The sequence below is a fragment of the Pseudophryne corroboree genome, chromosome 1 (genome assembly GCF_028390025.1).
Source record: "Pseudophryne corroboree isolate aPseCor3 chromosome 1, aPseCor3.hap2, whole genome shotgun sequence".
NCBI lineage: Eukaryota > Metazoa > Chordata > Amphibia > Anura > Myobatrachidae > Pseudophryne > Pseudophryne corroboree.
In genome coordinates, this window is record NC_086444.1 from 832,163,557 (window position 1) to 832,183,763 (window position 20,207).

The following is a 20,207-nucleotide window of genomic DNA, read 5'->3' on the forward strand; positions in this document are numbered from 1 at the left end:
CAGGCGCCGAGTTTAAGATACACACCGCCGCCGGAGACCTTAGAAATCTGTGCGCCCGGCCCGGCTGTGTCAGTGTGTGCGCACTGTGTGGGGCAGCGGTGGCCAGGAGCGGATCGACTTGAGCCGCATGCGGTGGATGAAAGAGCCGCATGCGGCTCGAAAGCTGCGGATTGGCCACCGCTGGTCTAGACGTTACCCCTTTTCTGGCTTGGATCAGGGTTGGAATAACCTTGTTCGGAATGCCTTTCTGGGCTAAAATTTGACGCTCAACTTCCATGCCGTGGTAAGTCTTGATAGATGAACGGTACCTTGTTGTAGAAGATCCTCTGGAAGAGGTAGAGGCCACGGGTCCTCTAGAAGCATCTCCAGTAGATCCGCGTACCAGGCTCTTCTTGGCCAATCTGGAGCAATGAGAATTGCTTGAACCTTTTCCCTTTTTATTTTTTTGAGAATTCTTGGGATCAGTGGAAGAGGTGGAAACACGTAAACCATTTGGTAGACCCATGGAGTCACCAGAGCGTCCACCGCCACTGCTTGCGGTTCCCTCAACATGGAACAATACCACTTTAGCTTCTTGTTGAGACGAGAGGCCATCATGTCTATCTGTGGAATTCCCCACTGACGTGTTAAGGACTCGAACACCTGCGGGTGAAGGCCCCACTCTCCCAAGTGGAGGTCGTGTCTGCTGAGGAAGGCAGCTTCCCAGTTGTCTACTCCCGGAATGAAGATTGCCGACAGCGTCACCGCACGTCTTTCTGCCCAGAGGAGAATTCTTGTTACCTCTGACATTGCTGCTCTGCTCTTCGTTCCGCCCTGTCAGTTTATGTACGTTACTGCCGTTACATTGTCCGACTGAACCTGAATGGCATGATTTTGAAGAAGATGCGAATCAAGTAGCAGGGTGTTGTATATGGCCTGTAGTTCCAGAATGTTGATCAGAAGAATGGTTTCCTGACTTGACCATTTTCCTTGGAATTGCTCCCCCTGGGTGACTGCTCCCCAACCTCTGAGGCTTGGGTCTGTGGTTAGCAGAACCCAATTTTGAATCCCGAACCTTCGACCCTCGGTCAGGTGAGAAGTCTGAAGCCACCACAGAAGAGAAATCCTGGCTTTTGGTGACAGATGTATCCTCTGGTGCATGTGAAGATGCGATCTGGACCATTTGTCCAGCAGATCCAGCTGGAAGGGCCTTGCATGAAATCTTCCGTACTGCAGAGCCTCGTAAGAGGCGACCATCCTCCCCAGAAGGAGAATGCATAGATGCACCGATAACCGGGCTGCTTTTAGGACATCCCGCACCATCGACTGGATTACCAATGCTTTTTCCAACGGAAGGAATACCTTCCTTTCCTCCGTATCCAGTATCATCCCCAGAAACGGAAGCCTCCGTATTGGTTACAGGTGGGATTTGGAAGGTACAGATTCCACCTGTGATCCTGGAGCAGATTGGGACGGCGCCTTTATCAGAAGATCATCCAGGTACAGAATTATGTTCACTCCCTGCTTGCGAAGGAGAAATATCATCTCTGCCATCACTTTGGTGAATACCCTTGGTGCCGTGGAGAGACCAAATGGCAGGGCCTGGAACTGGTAGTGACAGTCCTGCAGTGCAAACCGTAGATAAGCCTGATGAGGCGGCCAGATTGGAGTGTGAAGGTACGCATCCTTGATATCCAGAGACACAAGGAATTCCCGTTCCTCCAGACCTGAGATCACCGCTCTCAGAGACTCCATCTTGAACCTGAACACTTTTAAGAACGGATTCAAGGACTTGAGGTTCAGAATTGGTCGTACGGAACCGTCCGGTTTCGGTACTGCAAACAAGTTGGAATAGTATCCCTTGTTGTGCAGATGAGGTGGAACTGGAACAATGACTTGAGTCTGTACCAGTTTTTGGATGGCCTGCTGTAAAGTTATACTTGCCTCTTGTGAAGCTGGTAAGCCTGATTTGAAGAATCTGTGAGGTGGGAGGTCTTGGAACTCCAGTCTGTATCTCTGGGAAATAAGATCTATGACCCAGGGATCCCGGCACGAACTTGACCAGATGTGACTGAAGAATTTTAGTCGGGCTCCCACTTGACCCTCCAGGCCTCGCGGCCCCCCGTCATGCTGAAGGCTTTGAGGAAGCAGAGCCTGAGCTCTGTTCCTGAGCACCTGCAGTTGCTGGTTTGCGTGGCTTAACTCTTGCACCTCTGGAAGACGTAGAAGCGCCTCTGGATTTTCCCTTAAATGTGGCTGTCCGAAAGGACTGTAAATTTGAAACTGAATAAGCTTTCCCGGCTGGGGGAGCTGCGGAAGGAAGATACGTAGACTTACCCGCAGTAGCTGTGGAGATCCATTTGTCTAGTTAGTCTCCAAACAAGGCCTCTCCTGTGAATGGCAGGCCTTCCACACCTTTCCTGGAGTCAGCATCAGCAGTCCATTGGCATAACCACAAGCCCCTGCGTGCTGACACTGCCATAGCGGTGGTGCGTGCAATAAGCAAACCTATCTCTTTTATGGCCTCCACCATAAAGTTCGCAGAATCCTGTATATGCTGCAGGAGTAAAACATCCCCCTTAGACAAGAAATCTAACCCCTCAATTAGGTTACCTGACCATTTAGCAATGGTTTTTGTTATCCACGCACATGCAATAGTGGGTCCTTGGGCCACCCCAGCAGCTGTGTACAATGATTTGAGTATAGTCTCAATTTTACTATCAGCCGTATCTTTTAGGGAGGCTGTACCAGGGACAGGCAATGCAATTTTATGTGACAGCCTAGAGACTGATGCGTCCACTATCGGTGGATTTTCCCATTTCTTCCTATCCTCTAGGGGAAAAGGAAAAGATGAGAGCAACCTTTTAGGGATTTGAAATGTTTTATCAGGATTAACCCATGGTTCTTCAAACAGGGTATTCAATTCCTTTGACGCAGGAAAAGTGACTGAGGACTTCTTTTTGACATTAAAATAAGATTCCTTACACTCCTCTGTCATCTTATCAGGAATTTGCAGAACATCTCTCATAGCCTATATAAGAGCTTCTATTCCCTGTGACAGAGTAGCATCCCCCCCACTCCAAATCCACCTCACCCTCCCACATGTCTGACCCGTCAGAGTCAGACTGCAGGATATGGGCCAGAGATCGTTTCTGCTGACAAATGGGAGGGGATTGAGACACTGGTTTGGGGACTGAGTCTCTATTCATAAACACATCCACAGTCTGTTTTAAGTATTGTGTCTCTTTCTCATTGCGGGATAGCTTAGCTGGGTCGCACTAAGAATCGCTCCTTCCCTGCTATGACCTCCTGGTACTGCTGAGGTAATCTGGAGTCTCTCCGGAGGAGCTGCGCGTCCCTGTTAGTCAGCGTCTGTGTCCACTGCAGAGGGAAAATTGTGCTGGTGAGCTGCTGGATCCTCTCATAGTAAAGGCCCTGCCCCTTCAATGACACGCGGTCTTCCCGCTTTTTTTATACTGGCTGAGGTAATCTGGTGCTTAAAATGGAGAGAAAACCGTTTTAAGGCTATTTTTGCCAGTGTGGGTACTGTGTACAGTGTACCGAGACGCAGCTGTGTACTGTGTCTGGAGACGCATTCCGCCCCGGTTAGAAGCCGTGCGTCTCCATACCGTCATGTCGGGACGCCGGCTTAGTACTCACCACTCTTCTTTCTTCTGGCTCTGAAGTCCCACGAAGCAGACAGGCTGGTGCCAAGCAGCCCTGCCTAAAAATAACAAACATATAAAATAAATGCAGAAAACTCTTCAGGAGCTTCCAAAAGCGTGACCGGCTCCTCCGGGCACATTTTTTAAACCAAGTCTGGTAGGAGAGGCATAGAGGGAGGAGCCACCCCACACTATCAAATTCTTAAAGTGTCCATGGCTTTCTAGAGGACCCGTCTATACCCAATGGTACTAAATGGAACCCCAGTATCCTCTAGGACGTAAGAGGGGGGGGAAAAAGAAAAGAAAAAAGTATTCTAGGGTTTAGAAATCCTTTTAAGTCAGGAGTTACTATGCTTTACCTGCAGAAGCCAGGATTGTGCAGTGTAATGCGTGCTTCAGTGCTTCCATTCGCTCTGTTTCATGTACAATGGTTTTGTATGACAGCTCATTGTATCTCTGAGCAGCTTCAATAAACTTCCTTCTGTAATCCAGAACACGGGCATAGCAAACCTAGACAAAATAAATCGAGTACAGACAGTTTTATGATGTTTGTTAACTCCTGCAATATTTCAAATATGTAAGTCTACACAGGAAAATGGGATGCTTGTACTTGTTTGTATAGTTTACGGGTAACACAGGAATGCCGGGTACAGGTTCTGCCTCCAAGAAGTTGGACCTTTACAAGAACAAGATTACTACTGCTGCAGCAGTCAGATGAGAACATCTCAACAAACCAAAGACAATAGTGGGAGAGCAGTGTTCCCCAATAAACTACACAATAAAAAGGATTTAACAGTATGTAATGTATCCCATTTCATTGTTACAGTACGGTACAGTACAGCAGGATGTTCGTGCAGCTCAAAATCGATCCACAAAAACCTAAACAGGCTGGTAAATAACACATGAACATCATAGATGAGATGTTCCAAAGAGAATCTGGTGTAGAAGTGAACCTTGATGGAATCTCCTTTGTGAAGGAGCAGTGTTCTTGTCATTCAAGGACTCCTCACACCTTCATACTGTCTAATATAACAAAGTTACAGCCAACAAATTAAAAAAATAAATTAAAAAACAGCTCATAAGTTTTTAGAGCAACAAGCAGGTAAACACTGTACAAAAAGAGCAAATGTCTCAGGACAGAAGAATGACCCCTCCCCTCAGTGCAATATGATGAACCCTATCTAGAACAGAAGCAGAAAAGAAGGGAGAGGCGGAGATAGGGTAATGCTAAGGATCCCCACCCTCTCCTCTATGCAAGGTCGAATACACCGTAGTGCCAGACAGTGAGATAACATATCTGTGTTTAGCTTTTCCTGAGTTATGTGGTTTAGTGATGGCACTGGCACCAGGCAGGTCATGGTCAGACCCAGCTTCTTTCTTGGCTTTGGTTAGGTTCCCTGCCTTGGAAACAAGGGGACCACGATTTCAGAGAAGCCCGAGTACACATCTGTCACAAGCTCTTTTTGCTCAAGACAGTGAACAAGAATAGTGCCAGGGATGAGGATGGGTACCTTGGGTATCTAAAAGGTCCAGAAGACACTACCACTGGCTTGCTGGTTTCAATCCTGGGGGTCTAATGTGCAGTCATCATCATCTTACTTCTTATCCAAGCAGGCAGGGCAAGGCAAGTATGACATGGGGGTCAACTTATTAATGTGTTATTAGGGACTAACCCTATCTTTATGGGAAGGAGGAAGCTTGGTAACCAGTGAATTGTTGCCAAATTGATAAATGCTTCCCCTAATCAGTAATAGGAGAATAGACATTTTTTAAAATAAAACCTACAGTTCAAGTTGATGAAATGTAAACAGACACCTCCGAAGTCCAGCCAGAATTAAAGAGGTCTGCAACTACACGGCGGTATCCTATTAGCAGCGGTACTTTACTGCTGCCAATAGGATCACCGAGGCTATCCTATTAGGCCCGATGCCGGCATCCTTTTCATCCAATGCCGGCACTTAATCTGCGATAAGGGTCCGTCAGAACCATGATAACAGATGGGATAAGGGATTTATCCCCGATCCCATGTGTTTTTTGAGTGATTGCAGGTCCAATTTCGTCTGATCTAAACGGCCTAATTGGATACCGTGGTAATGACCATTGGTCATTGATCACAATGTCCGGCTGTTTCGATTGGCCGAAACAGCATCTGGGCTAATAGGATACTGCCCCAAAATGTTAACAAGTTCAAGCAAATGTCCCCTTCTCAATCATCCTGAAAGTTCCCAATATGTTCACCGAGATTAAGATAAATGTGAACATTAAAAACATCCAACAGCTCACAATTTTATTCTGGCTCAAATTCTAGAAGTCTAACAACTCACACTTTATATAATGTCCTTTGAAGGTCAAAACTGTGCCCCGATTACCTTGTAGTGGATCTGTAGCTGCTCATTGGTGGACTCATTCTGCAGCAGAGAGGCCCGGTTAATGTATGCTTCTGCTTGCACAGGGTCATCATCCTCCAAGTAAAGACGGGCAATTTTCAGATAGGTTTCCAATTTATAGTCTACATTATACTGTCTGTAGGATAAAAGGAAACATCCAGGCAATCAATAATCATTCAGACAGATTTGGAGAAATTAAATGATAGATAAAGTTAGATATGGTTGACAATATCTTTACTTTTGCCCTGTTTCCAGAGGAATCCCGACCAACACTTGAGCTGCATTCCTCCAGTCATCTTCTTTCTCATATATGGTCGCCAAGTGCTGCCTAATTGATGCAACCTGCAAATGTGGGCAACAAATCAGAACTGCACTTGCAGCATTTGCACTATTCACAAGTCAATAACAGTAAATTCTGAACTTGTATAAAACATTACGATGTAACAATGTTTTTGATCAGCTCCTTTTAGAGGAGAGGTCCCTATCTTAGGGCCTCATTCAGAGCCACTTGTAAGCAGCTTTGAATGAGGGAACATGCAGGAAACGTCTCAGAAAAGACATGTCCTGCATGTAACTGGGATCCCAGCACTGCGACTGAAGTCGCAAGCAGGGATTCAACATCGTGACCATTGGTCTCTATGTTCACGCAGATGGCCAGCTAAGTAAGACTCAGCTTACACAGCGAAAGCTGCAAGCCCCAGAAGTCTGTGTGCTGACACGCAGCCATTGGCTCTCCCCTTCCATTTTTAGAATCGCAGGCCCCACCCCCCTCAACGCTGCTGCCCCTCTGTCCCCTCTCCTGCGCCCATCTCTGCATCACGCCCTTATCCAGATCCATATTAAGAGGGGAATTCAATTACCGGCAAAGGGTGCAAATTGCTGTTGCATTTCAATGCTGACAACGGCACCCTGATTCACGCTTTTGTGCGAGATCTGGCTGCTGTAAAGTGCAGCAAGTGACGCACAGGTCTGGCCGGGCGAGCAATCCTCTGGCAACTGAATTTCTCTATGTCTGTTAATTAGATTCAGGACCCAGAGTCTTTAGAACCTGTACTTACAAACCTGTACAAAGCAATAATTAGAATGCAATATAGTTTCCCAAAAAACATAGTGCTATTGGCAATCAACCCTAACCAGCACAGAAACCCACCTTCTTGGGTGTGATGACAGTTTAGGATTGACTTAGGGACAAACGCACGGTTGAATAAACTCTATTTTGTGAATTCCAGGACCAGGTCTACACGTATGTCTGATTCAGAATCGAGCGCAACTCGTATCACCATATCGGGCTGAATGAGCATAATTGGGCGGTAATGGGGCATTTGCATGCAGGCTAAGCTCAGCTAGAGCATGTAGACTGAACTGCGGATTCATCTGATTTCAGGGTATCCGGATGATAGACAGACAATAGATAGACACCATATGTTAGACAGACATTAGGTCGACAGGGTCAAAAGGTCGACGTAAAAAGTAGACAGTACAAAAGGTCGACATAGTCAAACGGTCGACATGAAAATGGTAGACAGGTTTTTTGTTTGTTTTTTACATTTTACATGTTTTTGGACTATTTTATACCTTCTCTATTCATGTCGGCATAGAGTTGGTTATAAACCTTGCAGCGAGCCACCGAGCCCGAAGCGTGGCTAGCGCAGCGAGCCCTGCGAGCGGATGCCTTTCTACAATTGGGGCCCCAGATGAAAAAACTATCCACACAAACCACAAAAATGCCAAAAAAAATGTTGTCTACCTTTTTTGTGTCAACGATTTTCATGTTGACCTTTTGATCATGTCAACCTTTTGAACCTGGTGACAAGGTCTGACTAACATGTGGTGTCTATCTATTGACGGTCTACTGTCTATCATCCCACACCCGATTTCTGACATACCTATGATAGGGCTTGTACACGGATGCTGATGGAAATTAAACCAAGCGTGTGGATAGGGCCACACAGATGCGTACAAATCAGTGTACAGACTCATATCCACCTTTAGTTCCGTGATAGCACACACGAGTGCAATTGTAGATGACTTGCGCACTCTGGTTCTGGCACTTAAAGCTTTGATCACACCTACAACACTGCCATAAACAATATAAAAAGCACTTTCTTGTTTATCTCACTCACCTGCAAACCAATGTTTTATAATTATACAAACATATATTCCCTCACCTGCTCCTCAAAAGAAATGACTCGTGGCTGGATCTTCTCCAAGGTGAAGTGATAGATCTCCTTTGCAATACCATCAGGCAGACTTGGAAGATGCGTACAAAAGTCAGTGAGCAGCTGCCGTGATATCACAAGGCTGACGTTCTCATTCACCACTGGAAACGTGACATGGTCTCAGTATTTATGTAGTGGGAAAACATTTCATTTCTTACCGCTTTCTCACAATTCACTAAATGCTTCAAAGTTCATTTGAGTAAAATTTGAGATGGAAAAAAAATCTCTCTGGAACTAAATTGAGATTTTCTAAAATAGTTTTTGGGGGCTGCAATCAAAATGATACAGTAAATGTGTTCTTAGAACTGGGAATGTAACTGTAAATCCATCATTATTAATATGATATTTACACATGTATTTAACTCTTTTTGTATAAATTTGCTAAACAATTAAAACTTCTGTTATATTTTACAGAGGGGCCCATGACAGCAGATCCCTGCCCAGGGTTACTGGGCTTAAGAATATTAAACACCAGATATAATGTAAAACACAAGTAAAACTAGGTGTTGTATGGTGAATTATGAGAGCGCAGTGTGGCAGCACATTCAATCTTACTTGCTTCAACAAATGCTTTCAGCGCCTCAAGCTGTTCTTGTCCGGGAAGCTGAAGAGCTTTCTCCAATATCTGACGGTACCTGCCAAATGGAAGAAGAATTACATTCTGCGCCCAGACCTAATCCCCGCACATCCCTCTGTTCCTAAAGCAACCACTCCATGTTCCTGTACCCTATAGAATGGCTGCTCAGTATGTAACAAACTCACCATTACTTAACATAACATTGTCTGTCCCGCTGTACGTTTCTATAGTGGCATACACAGGAGTATCACTCCTACAGCCATGGAGCTACACAGCGACTGCTTGTCTCTTACACTGTCCATGTGGGATCCGGATAGGATCCCGGAGGCCAAAATACCGATCCCGACACTACTCGGAATGCTGGCATTCCAACTAGGATCACAATCCCGACGCCAGAATCCCGGCCACCAGGATCCTGAGTGACTGTTGAGCAGGCTGCCAGAAAGGTAAGCTGTGAGGGAGGGGTAGGTTTCGACTGTGGAGGGCGGGTTAGGTTTAGGCTGGGCTGCTGGAGGGGGGTGGGGGGGGGTTAAGGCTTAGGCACTACTGGGGGGGAGAAGAGAGGAGATGGTTAGGCTTAAGGCTGCGGGAAGGGAAGGTTAAGGGGCATTTGGAGTATGTGACGATACTTACCTTGCCCAGGATTCTGACCATTGGGATGCTGTGGTCGGTATTCTGACTATCGACATACTGATCTCCATATCAGACCCAACCTGTGCCTGTTCAACTTTCTATACAGGTATCTTATTTACCACTCTGCTGTTCCTACCACAACTTCCTTTAGGACTTGTCCTTTCTATTCATCGGATATGCTGTACACTCCATCAACACTTAAGACGTAAATGTACGTTTCTTTTCAATGACAGACACTACGACAAACTGCAATCCAACAAGTATACAGCTCACAACAGCTTCAGACTGCTACAGCTACAAAGAATATTCTGGCACATGCCACAAATGAGTTCATTTCTGCAGGTGTGGCATAAAAGAGCTACATAAAATAGATATAGTCAATAGGTCAACCCCATATAGACGACATGTAAAAGGTCAACAGGGTCAAAAGGTTTACATGAAAATGGTTGAAACAAGTCGTCTTTTTTTGTTTGTCCATTTCATAGTGTGTGACCATGATTAGTGAAAACGTAGACCCGTGCTGGTTCACTTCACTCGCCACGCTATGGACAAGGTTACTATTCCCAATCGTAGTACACGTGGACAGTAAATGAAGCAAAAGTTTAAACATTTTTATAAAAAATAAAAACTTGTTTCAACCATTGTGTGTTGACCATTTTCATGTCGACCTTTTGACCATATGGAGTTGACCTATTCTAAATTTTCTATCCATTGACTGGAACCCCATTTCTGCCAGGCTACTATGCACAGTACAATATACACTATACAAGGATGCCAATCAGAGAGACATGAGTGTTGAAGATAAGTACTATATTTTTCATTCCCCCCCACACACTACATATACAGTAACTATACTTTTTGGGAGGCAATATCCTTATATATCTGTCTTTTGTTCTCACTTCCCTATCCACAGCAACAAAAGCTTCCTTTACATTGTATTTTCTTGTCTATGCACAGTTTCCAGTGTTTTTTGCTCACAACTTGTTCCTTTTCCTTCTTTAGCTTGTAAGTGCTCTGTAAGGCTGGGTACACACCTGGAAGATCTATTTGCTGGCCCACCGTAGCGCCGACCGAGCGGCCAATTCTGGTAAGCATACACACTTACTGAATGGCAGCTCAATGTGTTGTCCTGACATCACACCTGGGCAAGCATTAGAATTTGCCCACCCAGCAGTCCCTGCAGCCAGTGTACACACAGCCAGACATGCCAATATATCTGCAAGTTATAACGTCATCGGCTGTGCTGCAGGGCTGATGCGATATGTCTGTACAACGTCATTCACAGACATATCAGGTGTACACATCCGCCGAACTGATTGCGATACATCTAGGTTGACAATACTATTCTTTTAAATAAACCCGGACGCTCATGAATTACATGGGTTCTCTAGCTGATTAAAACCAGGTAAAATGTAGGCTTGAAGTCAGCCAGCCACAGAACCTGTGTAATTCATGAGTGTCCCAGTTTATAGGAAGAATTTGGTAAGCCTAGATACAGTATATCATCCTTGCATCGAACAGACAATATATCTCCCAGTGTGTACCCACCCTAAGCCCTCCTCACCTGTTGGTATTGGTTTGCTTTAGCAGGTCTTTGAATTGTACAGCAATACATAGAGCTTCTCATATATTGCATAATAAAATATTACTGAAAGACTGATCTAAGGAAATGCAGCAAAACATTCAAACCAGAAAAACAATCCACCCCACAGAATTAAGTCGCTAGTCATGAATATCACTAGTAGCAACAAGAAGGCACCAGAATTATGTTCCTCTGTCAGAAAAAATAAGATTTTAAACCTACCGGTAAATCTTTTTCTCGTAGTCCGTAGAGGATGCTGGGACTCCGTAAGAACCATGGGGATAGACGGGCTCCGCAGGAGACATGGGCACTTTAAGAAAGACTTTGACTCTGGGTGTGCACTGGCTCCTCCCTCTATGCCCCTCCTCCAGACCTCAGTTAGAGAAACTGTGCCCAGAGGAGATGGACAGTACGAGGAAAGGATTTTGTTAATTCAAGGGCAAGATTCATACCAGCCACACCAATCACACCGTATAACTTGTGATATACTACCCAGTTAACAGTATGAAAAACAACCTAGCATCAGTCCAAGACCGATGAAACTATAACATAACCCTTATGTAAGCAATAACTATATACAAGTCTTGCAGAAGTAGTCCGCACTTAAAACGGGCGCCCAGCATCCTCTACGGACTACGAGAAAAAGATTTACCGGTAGGTTTAAAATCTTATTTTCTCTAACGTCCTAGAGGATGCTGGGACTCCGTAAGGACCATGGGGATTATACCAAAGCTCCCAAACGTGCGGGAGAGTGCGGATGACTCTGCAGCACCGATTGAGCAAACAGGAGGTCCTCCTCAGCCAGGGTATCAAACTTATAGAACTTTGCAAAGATGTTTGACCCCGACCAAGTAGCAGCTCGGCACAGCTGTAGTGCAGAGACCCCTCGGGCAGCCGCCCAAGAAGAGCCCACCTTCCTAGTGGAATGGGCCTTAACCGATTTTGGTAACGGCAATCCTGCCGTAGAATGTGCCTGCTGAATCGTGTTACAGATCCAGCGAGCAACAGTCTGCTTTGAAGCAGGGCCGCCAACTTTGTTGGCTGCATACAGGACAAACAGTGCTTCTGTTTTTCCGATCCTAGCCGTTCTGGCCACGTAAATTTTCAAAGCCCTGACCACATCAAGGGACTCTGAATCCTCCAAGTCATGTGTAGCCACAGGCACGACAATATGTTGGTTCATATGAAAAGATGAGACCACCTTAGGCAGGACTTGAGGACGGGTCCGTAATTCCGCTCTATCCATATGGAAAACCAGATAGGGGCTTTTATGTGATAAAGCCGCCAATTCCGAAACTCGCCTAGCCGAAGCCAAGGCTAACAACATGACCACCTTCCAGGTGAGATATTTCAACTCCACTGTCTTAAGTGGTTCAAACCAATGTGACATAAGGAAACTTAACACCACGTTAAGGTCCCAAGGCGCCACCGGAGGTACAAAAGGAGGCTGAATATGCAGTACTCCCTTCACAAAAGTCTGTACTTCAGGTAATGAGGCCAATTCCTTTTGAAAGAAAATGGATAAGGCCGAAATCTGAACTTTTAATGGAGCCTAATTTTAGGCCCAAATTTACTCCAGTTTGTAGGAAGTGAAGAAAACGGCCCAGGTGGAATTCTTCCGTAGGAGCATTTCTGGCCTCACACCAAGAAACATATTTTCGCCATATTCGGTGATAATGTTTAAACGTCACGTCCTTCCTAGCCTTTATTAGCGTAGGAATGACCTCATCCGGAATACCCTCTTCCGCTAGGATCCGGCGTTCAACCGCCATGCCGTCAAACGCAGCCGTGGTAAGTCTTAGAACAGACAGGGACCTTGTTGTAACAGGTCCTGCCTTAGAGGAAGAGGCCCCGGATCTTCTGTGAGCATTTCTTGCAGATCCGGATACCAGGTTCTTCGTGGCCAATCTGGAACAATGAGAATTGTTCTCACTCCTCTTTTTCAAATTATTCTCAACACCTTGAGTATGAAAGGAAGGAGGAGGAAACACATATACCGACTGGAACACCCACGGTGTCACTAGGGCGTCCACAGCTACCGCCTGAGGGTCTCTTGACCTGGCGCAATACCTTTGTAGCTTTTTGTTGAGACGGGATGCCATCATGTCTATTTGGGGTAGTCCCACCGACTTGCAATCTGCGCGAAGACTTCCTGATGAAGTCCCCACTCTCCCGGATGCAGATCGTGTCTGCTGAGGAAGTCTGCTTCCCAGTTGTCCACTCCCGGAAGGAACACTGCTGACAGAGCACTTACATGATTCTCCGCCCAGCGAAGAACTCTGGTGGCTTCCGCCATTGCCACTCTGCTCCTTGTGCCGCCTTGGCAGTTTACATGAGCTACTGCGGTGATGTTGTCTGACTGGAGCAGAACTGGTCGATTGCGAAGTAAGATCTCCGCTTGACGTAGGGCGTTGTATATGTCCCTTAGTGACAGGATGTTGATGTGAAGACAAGTCTCTTGACTTGACCAAAGTCCTTGGAAATTTCTTCCCTGTGTGACCGCTCCCCAACCTCGGAGGCTCGCGTCCGTGGTCACCAGGATCCAGTCCTGAATGCCGAACCTGCGGCCCTCTAGAAGGTGAGCACTGTTTTGCCACCACAGGAGAGATACTCTGGCCCTGGGGGACAGGGTGATCAACTGATGCAATTGCAGATACGACCCGGACCATTTGTCCAATAAGTCCCATTGGAAGGCCCTTGCATGGAATCTGCCGTATGGAATGGCTTCGTATGTTGCCATCATCTTTCCCAGAACTTGAGTGCAATGATGTACTGACACTTGTTTTGGTTTCAACAAGTTCATGACTAGAGTCATGAGTTCCTGCGCTTTTTCCTTCGGAAGAAAAACCCTTTTCTGGTCTGTGTCCAGAATCATGCCCAAGAAGGGCAGACGAGTTGTAGGATTCATCTGCGACTTTGGAATATTGAGAATCCAGCCGTGTCGCTGTAACACATTCCGTGAAAGTGATACGCTGCTTAGCAACTTCTCCCGTGATCTCGCTGTTATGAGGAGATCGTCCAAGTACTGGATAATTGTGACACCCCGCTTGCGCAGGAGCACCATCATTTCCGCCATTACCTTGGTGAAAATTCTCGGGGCCGTGCAAAGCCCAAACGGCAACGTCTGAAATTGGTAATGACAATCCTGTACCGCAAATCTCAGGTACGCCTGATGAGGAGGATATATGTGGACATGCAGGTATGCATCCTTTATGTCCAGAGATACCTAAAAATCTCCCCCTTCTAGGCTGGCGATGACCGCCCTGAGTGATTCCATCTTGAACTTGAACCGTTTAAAGTAAAGGTTCAGGGATTTTAAATTTAAAATGGGTCTGACCGAACCGTCCGGTTTCGGAACCACAAACAGAGTTGAGTAGTACCCCTGCCCTCTTTGAAGCAGGGGAACCTCTACCACCACTTGTTGCAGACACAGTTTGTGAATCGCATGTAACACTATCTCCCTTTCCAGGGGTTGTTTCGGTAGGGCCGATTTGAAAAACCGGCGAGGAGGCACTTCTTCGAATTCCAGCCTGTAACCCTGGGAAACAATTTCTATTGCCCATGGATCCACCTGTGAGTGTACCCAGACATGGCTGAACAGTCGAAGACGTGCCCCCACAGGAGCCGACTCCCTCAGGGGGGCCCCAACGTCATGCAGTGGATTTAGCAGAGGCCGGGGAGGACTTCTGTTCCTGGGAACTAGCTGTGTTGTGCAGCTTTTTCCCTCTGCCCTTACCTCTGGCAAGAAAGGACAATCCACATGCTCTCTTGCTTTTATTGGAACGAAAGGACTGCAATTGATAATGAGGCGCTTTCTTTGATTGTGAGGGAATATATGGCAAAAATGTTTTATTTACCTGCCGTAGCCGTGGAGACGAGATCCGAGAGGCCCTCTCCGAACAATTCCTCACCCTTGTAAGGCAGCAACTCCATATGCCTCTTTTAGTCGGCATCACCTGTCCCTCGCATGTTCCACAGGACACGTCTAGCAGAAATCGCCATAGCGTTGACTCTAGAACCCAGTAGACTAACGTCTCTTTGGGCATGTCATATATAACGACATCTTTTACATATATAACGACATCTTTTACACATATATATATATATATACACATACACATATACATATATACTAGGGACAATAACATGGTATCCTTATCTAGGGTTTCAATCTCCGCTGATAAGGTATCAGTCTACGCTGCTACAGCGCTATAAACCCATGCCGACACAATCGCCGGTCTGAGTAGTGTACCAGAATGTGTGTAAATGGACTTCAAAGTACTTTTACTGCATGCTATCTGCAGGATCCCTGAGGATAGCTGTAAAGTCAGCGCTACCTTTTTGGGTAAACGTGTCAATGCCTTGTACACCCTAGGGGAAGATTCCCATCGTATCCTGGCCCCATTTAGGGAAAGGATACTCCCTGAGAATTCTTTTTGGGAAGCTGCAGCTTCTTGACTGGAGATTCCCGCTCTTTTTCTTCATGAGAGGAGGGAAATTTACCTCAGCTTTCTTCCCCTTAAACATGTGTACCCTCGTGTCAGGAACAGATGATTCATCAGTGATATGCAAAACATCTTTTATTACAATAATCATATATTGAATACTTTTCTGCCAGTTTTGGCTGTACTTTGCATTATTGTAGTCGACACTGGAGTCAGACTCCGTGTCGATATCAGTGTCTATTATTTTGGATAGTGAGCGTTGTGAGACTCTGAAGGTCTCTGTGACATAGGGACAGACATGGGTAGATTCCCTGTCTGTTCTCTAATCTTTTGTGTAATAAATTCATCTTAGCACTTAATTTCACATATCCAATCAGGTGTCGGCATTGTCGACGGAGACACCACACACATTTGCTCTCTCTCCTCCCTAGGAGAGCCTTTTACCTCAGACATGTCGACACACATGTACCGACACCACACACGCAGGGAATGCTCCTCTGAAGACAGATCCCCACAAGGCCCTTTGGAGAGACAGAGAGAGAGTATGCCAGCACACACCCCAGCGCAATATGACCCAGGAAAAACACAGCAATTTAATGTTTACCCCGTAGCGCTGTTATTATCTGCGCCGAATTATGTGCCCCCCCCTCTTCTTTAAAACCCTCTCTTCTACCGTGGTATAAGCAGGGGAGAGTCCGGGGAGCTTCCTCTCAGCGGTGCTGTGGAGAAAAACATGGCGCTGGTGAGTGCTGAGGGAGAAGCCCCGCCCCCTCGGCGGCGGGCTTCAGTCCCGCTAAAAGTGTAAAATTGGCGGGGGCTCATGCATATATACAGTGTCCAGCTGTATATATGCTCTCTTGCCAAATAAGAGGTTTATATTGCTGCCCAGGGCGAACCTGTGTTCCGACTCCCTCTGGAGCTAATGGTGTCCAGTAGCCTAAGAAGCAGAGCCTATCATTTAAGTAGGTCTGCTTCTCTCCCCTCAGTCCCTCGATGCAGGGAGTCTGTTACCAGCAGTGCTCACTAAAAATAAAAAACCTAACAAATATACTTTCTTAGCAGGAAACTCAGGAGAGCTCCCTGCAGTGCACCCATCTCCTCTGGGCACAGTCTCAAACTGAGGTCTGGAGGAGGGGCATAGAGGGAGGAGCCAGTGCACACCCAGAGTCAAAGTCTTTCTTAAAGTGCCCATGTCTCCTGCGGAGCCCGTCTATCCCCATGGTCCTTACGGAGTCCCAGCATCGTTAAGAGAAAATGACAATATAACTGTGCTGATAACCACTGCATAGTGTAGTGTCAGAGACAATGGCAAATGCACCTGTGCTGTCAGGAAATAGGCCTAATGTAGATACAGCAATACAAAGGGGCTCATTTATTAAATATTTGCAGCTTAATACCCCAAAATAATTTTTTTTGGGTGGGTAACAGTAAATATTTAGTATCAGCCGAATATATGACAGAGGGACAGCAGAAGATATCTACAATACCTGCTGCGATACCTCCATTCTCGGATGCAATGATGCCAGATTCACCAAACTCCGGGATGATTGGCCCCTGCAGCTAACGCCATCTGAAAATGGTATTAGTTATCTCTAGCCTACGAGCTATATATCGCAAACTCCGCTGGGAGATGGTTCCCCCAGAACCCTTCCTGGCAATGGCCGCCACGCATGCATGGTCAGCGCATACACATTAGTGTTCCCTCTAGAAATTTTAGAGGGCAGGCCTCGGACTGCGGGGGCATGTGTGTGTGCGCGGCGTCCGAAAAGGGGGCGTGGCTATGTAACATCATTAAAGTGGGCTGTGCGGCCCCCACAGACGTTACTACAGGGGTTGTGGGCAGCCGGGGCGTGCCCAGCACCGGTTCCCCCAAGCTCTCTCTCATAGCGTGAATGGCTGGGAGGGCAGGAAGCGGCCGGCTGTTTTAGCAGGGCTCCGCAGAAAGGGCAGGGTAGATTTTGCCTTTAAAAAAAAAAAAAACGGGCAGGGCGCGGCACCCTGCTAAAACAGCCTAGCATGAAAACTACACATTAGTCTCAGTGAAACCCCTGAGCGCATTGTAGACACAGGCATCGTATTGCAATAATAAATGGGCAATTAGAGAAATCCTGAATACCTGACCTGCTGAAGGGAACTTGAGGACTGGAGTTTAAAACCTCTGTGACCCAATACTTTCAGGGTTAGCATTGGATGTCCAATTACCTTACCTGGCATTTCCCCCCTTGTCATTATCTGGATGGGGATGAAGTTATGTGACCGGCGGTTGGGAGACTGCCGGTCACTATAACGATGCCAGAATCCCGACCAATTAACAGCCGACTGACACGGACTATTCCCACTCGTGGGTGCCCACAACACCTATATAGTGGGAATAGAATCTGTGGCAAGCGCAGCGAGCCATCGTGCCCACAAGGGGCTTCATTGTGCTCGCTGCCACCCTTCCCCGCCGGCAACCTAAAGCTTGGGATCCAGGCGACAGTATGGTGACAGGCGGGATCACAAACGACGGACAGCAGAACCCAACCCTCTGGGTGTCCATAGTAGCAGCCCCTCCCACATGACCCCTTCCATCAGGTACAAAATGCTCTGCTCCTGGGCTTCCCTCTTAATATATGATTGCTATCACCTTTGGTAAAACACTTAAATCATACATTAAGAGGGAAGTCCAGGAGCAGAGTATTTTGTACCTGGTAGGGCTATGTTGGAGAGTCTGTAAGCAGCACTTTCTACACTGTTACTGTTGCCACATAGTATAGGTCTCTCTTCAGTGTGCCTGTGAACATGCCCGACACCAGGACTAATGAAGGTATGATGCCGATGCACTCCGCCATCATACTTTATACATACACATCCTTCGCATGCATCTACACCTAGAGCTGCACACCCTGACACTCACTTCCCGGCAAGGTCCTTGTGAGAGCCGCTGGAACTCATCAGCTGGGTAAGATCCTGTCTTACGGACGCCGCCATCTTGGTCAGCAACCCTGGACACGCCCCCTCGATTTACAATAACACGTCACTAGGACGCGACGACTCGCCCCCCCCCCCCGGCTCACATGCAGGAAATAAGGCGGTTACTACTGCTGGTGTTCTTGTATCACTCTGTGATTGCTGTGAGGAAGGAGCGCCCCCTGCTGGTTAGTGCTAGAGTAGCATTACATGTGGATGCTGCTCAGAAGTTAAATCGATATGTAATACTAGTATGCGCATGAAAAGCAAGTTAGTTTCAGTTGCAAGTAATGGTACATAACCAGTTCAGGCTGTAACATATATGTGTGAAATATATACTTGTGCTGCGCTGCCGGTAACTGTCTGGGACCTGTTATTTGGTTCATAGTCATATATACTGATACACTTTTCAGATTACTAAATTGTAGTCTTTGAAAAAATATACTTTTATTGTGTGCTTAACACTTTGTATGGTTACTGCCAGTCACAGTTGTATATTGCATAAAAATTATTATTTTTTTTTAAATACAATAATGTTTATACAGGGAAGACCAAACTAAGGCCCACGGGCCAAATAAAGCTTGCTCCCTCATGAAATGTGTTCACCCATACAGGATTCCTCCAGATCTTCTCCAGACCCCTACATACGGACAGGGGCGAATATAGGGGTCATGGCACCCCTTGGCACAACAGTAATGGCTGCCCCCCTCTGTCTAATTTTATTATTTTCATTGATTGGTTATAAGCCCTCATTTGATATAATTGCCAATTTAAAAATCATTAACTATGACATTTCATTTTATTTTTAATTGTGTATGAATAATTAAGTAGAACAACCTACAAGGGCAGTCCTACCATTTACAGTCCAAGCAAGATGGCGTATGGTACAGTAGAGTGGAAATATTTTGCAGTTAATGGTAATTTTGGTCTGACAGTACTAATACAAGCATTCAAGTGCCGCTCCTAGGTATGTGCCTTACGTGCGTAATGGGAAATTCACCACTGCATATGGAGGTGGTAAATACTTGGCCGCTGGTACGGTGGTATGGCTCTGCGTCACTGCAAGGCTCAGGCTGGCTCTCTCTACAGCTGCCACTCCTTTACAGAATCAGCAGATGTGGAGTCAGTGCATTGGTGCAGAGGCAGACTGCAAGACTAATTTAGAGTGGGACACAGGTACTACGTCCCATGAAGATTCCTAATTATTGGGAATCTGCGACTGCACAAGATCCGTTCTGCGCATGCACAGAACGGGACTTGCATTGTTGCCCGCAGTTGTCCTCGTGCACTGCCTGATTGACAGACAGCAGCATTGAGGGGGTGGGCAGGGGGCAGAGAGAGGCTTGCGTTCCCACACGCCCCCGTTTTCTGAGAGTGGAGAGTCCAGCTGGAGCTTACTCAGCTGGCCCTCTTTGTGGAACATTGCGACCGATGGCATACCTCCCATCATTTTCAAATAGAGAAGCGGGACTCCGTCGCGCGTAGCCTGCACCCGAAAAGGGGTGTGGCCTACATGAAGGGCGCGTGGTCTCGTGACAGTGCAGCAATCGTGAGCCATGCCCCCGTTTACCATCACTGAAGGGGCATGCCTAGCACTCTGTGAGATGCTTTCATGCCCCCTTTCCCTCTGTCTACAGTGAATAGACGCTGCGTCTATTCACCGCTGCTCTGCTAAGCAGGGCAGCAAGTGCAGGAGCCTTCCAACTGCCTTCCCACCCCCACTGCAGGACACTGCGGCCCGCGGGTGGGACAGCGGGACAGTCCCAAAAAA

At 46.7% G+C, this 20,207-nt stretch overlaps 1 protein-coding gene across 1 annotated transcript in view; it reads right to left on the minus strand.

The window, feature by feature from the left end:
- The window catches only part of COPS4 (COP9 signalosome subunit 4), a 49,415-nt gene extending 30,894 nt beyond the window's left edge, over positions 1–18,521 (minus strand). Inside the window, exons 1-6 of the mRNA XM_063919789.1 lie at positions 18,384–18,521; positions 8,806–8,885; positions 8,200–8,351; positions 6,270–6,373; positions 6,014–6,167; positions 4,004–4,154 (exon numbers count right to left, since the gene is read on the minus strand). Of these exons, the coding sequence (XP_063775859.1) occupies positions 4,004–4,154; positions 6,014–6,167; positions 6,270–6,373; positions 8,200–8,351; positions 8,806–8,885; positions 18,384–18,457 (715 nt within the window). The 5' untranslated portion in view covers positions 18,458–18,521. The remainder of the gene's footprint in view (positions 1–4,003; positions 4,155–6,013; positions 6,168–6,269; positions 6,374–8,199; positions 8,352–8,805; positions 8,886–18,383) is intronic.
- Between the last annotated feature and the right edge of the window lie 1,686 nt (positions 18,522–20,207).